Genomic DNA, 6,164 nt, shown 5'->3' on the forward strand with positions numbered 1-6,164 from the left:
CTTTTCTAGCTGTCATGGTAACTCAAAGCGGAAACAAATGAGCCACATTAGCTCATGAAGATGTGACATCAACGCCGTAGGTGCAAAGAGTCCATTAGACCAGAGGATACTTAGCAACCCTGAACAAGAGCACCTAGTTTACATACTTTAGATCAACATGAGATTCTTTTTCTCTTTTTTTGCTCTTTCCTTTGGTTTGTTATTTTGTTTGTGTTTCCTTTTAATTCCTGTAAAGCAGTTTGTATTGCCTTGTTGCTGAAAATGTGCAATATAAATAAAATTACATTTACATTAAAAGAGGAGCTTTTTGTTTTGATCCAAGCTTTATTATTTTGAAGATAGTTTACATCTGCGTACCCTGCTGTGCTGTTTGACAGCAAACAGCTGATATTGTCAGTAGTACTTTGCAGTGTTCTGACATAAATACATTAAGTATTGGTTTCAGTAGGTGGTTTATGTTATAAAAAAGTTTGCAATGATGTTACTGATTTTTACTCATTGACTTATTATTAAAAATACCTGAATTTTCACAAAGCTTAATGAAATTTTGTCTATCACTTTAAATTGCTTTGTTTCTGAAATGTGCTACACAAATAAACTTGGCTGATTGATTGATAATGTACCAGCTCTTAAATAATTTACATTGTCACCTGTATGTGTTCCAGAGATTATGTTCAGATTAGACCATTCCTTCTTTTTTGTGTAATTTGGTGCTTTTTTGCAGTAGGTTGTAGTCTTAAATACTAATGGTAAATGGCCATAGTGATAAATAATCTTTTTATTTTGATGGTTACAACAGATTCTAGGTTGGCTTGTCATCACCTCCATCATGTTGTCCAGTTTACTGATCATCTGCCTGGCTCGCTGCAACTCGCCCATCAGCTATCAGCAACTAAAGTTCTGGAGGGCATATGCTCAGGAGGAAAGTGAGCTCATGGATTTATACACCAATAAACACGCTAAAGATCTTGCTGAGAGAAACCTAAAGAGCTTTTTCAACCAGATGGAACCTGCAAACATCACCACTCCCTCCAACAAGGACTGGGAGAAAATTTCCTTATTATATAAGTTTAGCACCAAAGATCACTTCTACAGCACTTTGCATCGATATGTGGAGACAAACCAGGAGGGTGATGGGATTAGGATGGTTTCAGTAAGATCAAATGAGTCAACTGACAACCCTGCTGTTCTCCATTTTGTGGATGGTGGAATGGTTTCAATATGAAAATAATTTAAATTGATAGAGGAAGAATAATAAAGCTTAGGATATATTTCTAAACATGATATAAGTGAATTTTCTTAGCTTTAAAAGTATATGTATGCTCATGGCAGTTGTAAGGAGTCATGATTTGAAGGATTTTGGTTTGTTTTTCAGTTTTGTTATATTTTGTCTCAATTTTGTATTGTTGTGGACTTATGTTCAGAATTTCTACTTACTTTTGAATTTGACCATATTTTTGCTATTGTTTCACATATCTTCATGTTTTTCTGGTAATTCTGTTAGGCACCTCCATCTCTCTCACCACTGCTGAACACCAGAAATCATTCCTCTGTCTCCCATCCAGTAATCACTGTCCCTGTATATATCCTCCCTGTTTCTCCCCCTTATTGCCAGATCTTTTTGTTTGGTCCTGTAAATGTTTCTTACGCCCTTGTGTCTTTGGATTACAATGCATGTGTTAATTATTCTCTGTAATTTTGGAGGTTTTCTTCATCATTAAAGACTCATTTATTTCCACTCTGTTTGCTTGCCTGTTTGCCTGGGTTTGTTGTATGCTTTGAGTGATCTGGCAAAGTAACAGTGCCGATGTTTAAATTGGATTATTATATTTATGAATGTTGCTTGACAGTAATTAGAAACTAGATTCTGTTTAATCTGAGTTCATCCAACAGTCCTGACCAATAGCAATATATCAAAAAATTGTTTGATACTGACAGTGGTTTTTATCAAAAGAAAATTATAAATCTTACAATATAGATTAAGAGCCTAAATGTGTTCTGTAAACAAGTACACAAAACTGGTTTTCCAGGAGGGGAGCCTGAGAAATAAAAACTAAACATCCAAGCATCTACGTTAAGACAGAAATGCTAAAGATACCATCATTATTCAGTCCTTGGTTATTACAAGCTTTATATGTGAGGATTTTGAATTGCATTGCAGATCAAACAGGGAATTTAGAAGTAAATAAATAGGTGGTGAAATGGCATTACTAGCTAGTTCTTTCAGTAATCTTACTGTCTGTTTTAGAATGAGTTTACAGAGACCATGATCGATGATGCCAGTAATTCATTCCTTAGGGACAGGTTACTCTAATATGACCTTTTTTAAATAAGGACTAATCTAGTCCCTTCCTATTAATAAACCAGTAATCAGATTAAATTGCTTATCCAAATTACGGTGTTGCTGTTTATGTCATTTTTCTTTGTAAAAAGAAATATTTGCTATTTTCTTGCATCATGGTGAGTCACAACAAGTCATGTTCTCAGCATGAGAACAACTCACTTGTAATTCACACAGCCAGCAACACAAATGTAAACAATAGAGTGAGGAGAGAAATGCATGTTTTCTAGTTGAAAAAGCCATCAGGTAAAGATGTCAATATTAAGCTGTATGCTCTGTGCTGATGGCAAAGGCTTTTCTAGTTTCAAAAACACTACGTCATATTTAAAGAAACTCTTTGTTTCACAGTACGGCACGGTCAGACTTACAGAGGAGGTTTCATCAGGTGGTGAAAAGCAGTGAGCTGCGACTAATGCAGGAGGCCTCCACTGTCCACAAAAGCTTAGCCTGGCCACTGCCTTTCTGTGCAACTACTCCAAAGAAGTTTCACATTCTTCCCTTTTCTTGGATTATCCCTGGTAGATAACAGAACAGAAGGAGAAGTTGTAAATGATGATGCTGATTTTCTGTGATGTTTTAGAATTTTTCCTCTGCCTGTAGTTTTATGAATGGCAGCAGAGGAGTTGAACGAAGCCGTTCAGTCTGTGTTTGTTATGTTAGGGTAATATAATAAACAATATTTAGAAGCTGTGCTTCTAAATATTGAATTAAAGTTTGCAGCCATCTGGTTTGTATTGGCACTTTTCTTTCTGCAGTGTGGGATGGTTGCTTACAGTGCAGGTAATTTATGGTAAGCTTCATAGCGTGGAACTGGGACATTGCATACATCACGGACAAACAATTTTACTCAACTAGATCAAATTTATTTGTTTCTCAATGGAGAACCCAGGACTTCTGTACAAAGCAAATAGTGGTGGTGGCAAGGTTTAAGTGTTTTGTGGATAAAAACTGTCGGCACAGCATTTGTTTTTAGTTTGTTAAGTTAACGATCACCTGCTAGAGCCTTCTTCAGTTTTGGTCGCACAAATGACTCAAAGTCTTCTGGCGAGAAATACTCAAATAGATGCTCCAGAAGTTGTTTTGAGCTCTCTTAGGGTTTTTTTTTTCATGCGGGAAGTGATCCAGATTCACCTCACTGTTTTGTTTTAAAAAACAGTCTAAAATTGACTAAATGTAATGTTTGCCGTTCCCAAAGTAACATCTAAAACATTTTAAACTGCCTTTCTTTAATCCCACCCATGATTGTCCTCAGCCAGGACATTCTCAATTATTTTAGGTTGCTTTTCATCACAGACAAAATATTTAGACATTCATTGTATTTAGATATTTAGATTAGACCCAGTTTGCCTGTGGTGCTCAGTGCTCAGAGTTTGTTGCTGCAGAGGATGACTTGGTTTGAAAAAAGGATGCATCTGTGTGATGGACTGCAGTCTAAATGGCCAGTCCTGTGGGACGGGAAGAGTAAACCACAAGGAGGATGTGAGCACTTCCCCCAGTGGCTCTTGTTCTCTGAATGTGCTCCTGCTGCAATGGCATGTTCTACGTGTTTAGTCTTGTCTTTGCAACAGACTGAATATCATATTAAATGTACATTGAGGGAATTTGTATCAAGAAATAACTAAGGTTATTCAAGAACCTTGAATAACCTTGTATTTTCATTTTCATTTCTTTGTGCTTGATGTTGGTTCTTCTGTCAGAAGTAAATGTAAGACATCACACACTAACACTTATCCCAGTATCACAGCTGGAAAGGAAAACCTATAAAGAATAACTAACCCCAACGATTGTTATTTCTATTAGTTCGAGCACAGCAGATACTTCTTCTCAGGGCAGAAGAATTCAGTGTTGAAATGAACAAAGGAGGAGCTTGACAACGGACCACCAAAGGGAGGGGCACAAACTGGTTTGGCAGATGAATCTCTGACAAACATCAGAGCAGGAAGTAGCTGATAGAGGTTTGGTTAGACTTTTCTCTGGGATAGTTTTGGATAGCTCCTGGATACAACACCATGGATAACTTCCAGACAGTACTGCGTTTCTTCATGAACCAAAAAGCCACCATTGGTTACAGTTTTATGGCACTCCTAACTATAGGTGGGGAACGAATTTTTTCCATGGTTTCATTTCAGTGCCCATGTAACCATGAGCAGAATTTCACGTATGGGATGACGTTTCTGCTTGGTCCAGCTGCAGTGCTTTTTGTTTTTGGTCTGTTCTTCAGCAGCAGGCTGTGGAGGCTCTACACTGGCTGCTGTCTTAACCCCATGAAGCTTTGCCCTCGCGGGAACTGCCTTGGCTGTTTTAGGGTGTTATTGAGCATTATTACTGGTGCTTGTGTGGCCCCTGTTATGTGGCTGTGCGTGGCCTTGCTCAATGGGACCTTTTATGAATGTGCCATCAGCGGTCTGGATGATAACCTGGTTGTGAATCTGTTTTGTAAAAACAAGACGTTGCAGTGTCGGGACCAGCTGGCCCTGGTTCCCTGTGGTAACTCTAAACTCTCCAGTGATGAACAGATGAAGCTGCTGATGATGTTCAGGGCTCAGTCACAAGTAAGACACACCAATTCCACACATCTAGAGAATTTCACTTGATTATCCCTAACCTCCTGTGCATCTGAAAGAGCTTTGTGAAGTCTGAAACTTATTACCCAAATTCTATCGTGGCTTTGAAAATTTGTAAAACAAATGTTGTGCAGCAGTCTAAACAACACAATAGCTTTTAAGGGCAGGAGTGTTTTCTAGACAGGGAAGTTATTTTAAATGTAAAATCTGCTTTTATTGTGGGAAGTGTAAGATCCAGTAAAACAACTGCAAAGTGACTCCAAAAGCCTGTGAGTTCATGGAGATAGTGTTCAGAAAAGTGACAGATAACAATAAATAAATAAATATAAATACAAATTACTTATAATTTAACTCCAAATAAGCCATCGAGTCTGTCAGATGAGCTGTTAACTGAAAACAGAGAAACATATATTACAATATTTATTTATCACAAACCCATGAGATTTATGGATGTACATGATGGAATTTGATGATGTCTGTTTTTTTCCAGGCAGTAATAAAGAATAAAGTGAGTTAATAATGTTACATAGAATATTGGCAGATAGTCCTAAAGTTTTGCTACCATAGCATTCATCAGCTGATAATTATTGGAAAATATGCATGTCACTAATTGACAGAATGTTTTGTTTTCATTACATCTGCAGATTTTGGGCTGGAGTGTCATAATGGTTGCTGCCATTGTAGGTCTTTTGGGCACTTGCTGCAAAAACTGCCGCTCCCAGGTCAGCTACCTGCAGCTTACGTTCTGGAAGCGTTATATTGAGAAAGAGAAGGAGCGCTTTGATGCCTTCACTGTGGACTATGCAACAAAGCTGGCTGAGAGAAATTTGCAGAGCTTTTTTGAGAACAAAGAACCTGATCCCATGCCATTTCCAAACCACAAGGCATGGGAGGAGATCTCTGCATACTACACTTTCTCCAGGAGTGAACAGTATTACAGTACTCTGCAGCGCTACATAGAGCGGACAGACAGGGATTTTGCACCAGAAAATCGACCCGTTTTGGACATGGAGCATGGGATAGAGATGACCTGAACAACAACCCACTCAAGAGAAAAACTAAGGTCTGCTAACAAAATGGATATTAAAGACACTCATACAATTTACTGACGGTATTTAACATTTGCTAATTATACTTGATCATTTCCCACAACCAGCTACAGTCAACAACAAATAAACAGTAAACATAACTATATAGCTTTTTGGATGGTAAAGTACAAAATGTGTGAAATTTAAATTGAATTTGAATGTTAACTTTGA

The 6,164-nt window shown here is 37.7% G+C and overlaps 2 protein-coding genes across 3 annotated transcripts in view; both read left to right on the forward strand.

Annotated features, from left to right (window-relative positions):
- The window catches only part of calhm6 (calcium homeostasis modulator family member 6), a 6,092-nt gene extending 4,349 nt beyond the window's left edge, over positions 1–1,743 (forward strand). Inside the window, exon 2 of the mRNA XM_007544027.2 lies at positions 800–1,743. Within this exon, the coding sequence (XP_007544089.1) occupies positions 800–1,225 (426 nt within the window). The 3' untranslated portion in view covers positions 1,226–1,743. The remainder of the gene's footprint in view (positions 1–799) is intronic.
- Positions 1,744–3,980: 2,237 nt separating this feature from the next.
- Positions 3,981–6,120, forward strand: calhm5.1 (calcium homeostasis modulator family member 5, tandem duplicate 1). 2 transcript variants are annotated; one of them, XM_016667248.1, is made up of 3 exons: positions 4,350–4,435; positions 4,789–4,893; positions 5,550–6,120. In XM_016667248.1, the coding sequence occupies exons 2-3, from the start codon at positions 4,858–4,860 to the stop codon at positions 5,937–5,939; spliced, it is 426 nt and encodes a 141-aa protein (XP_016522734.1). In that variant the 5' UTR covers positions 4,350–4,435; positions 4,789–4,857; the 3' UTR covers positions 5,940–6,120. The 2 variants fall into 2 exon arrangements, with proteins under 2 accessions (XP_007544090.1, XP_016522734.1); XM_007544028.2 differs by having other exon boundaries at positions 3,981–4,893.
- Positions 6,121–6,164: the final 44 nt, after the last annotated feature.

This window comes from Poecilia formosa, unplaced genomic scaffold (assembly GCF_000485575.1).
Source record: "Poecilia formosa unplaced genomic scaffold, Poecilia_formosa-5.1.2 Scaffold974, whole genome shotgun sequence".
In the NCBI taxonomy this organism is placed as follows: Eukaryota; Metazoa; Chordata; class Actinopteri; order Cyprinodontiformes; family Poeciliidae; genus Poecilia; species Poecilia formosa.

What these genes read in the sequence shown, in the direction of transcription:
- calhm5.1 (XM_007544028.2), top strand. Translation starts at nt 4,351, where the DNA reads ATGGATAACTTCCAGACAGTACTGCGTTTCTTCATGAACCAAAAAGCC. An exon ending in TGTTCAGGGCTCAGTCACAA is followed by an intron (nt 4,894 to 5,549) that starts GTAAGACACACC and finishes TTACATCTGCAG; the next exon opens with ATTTTGGGCTGGAGTGTCAT.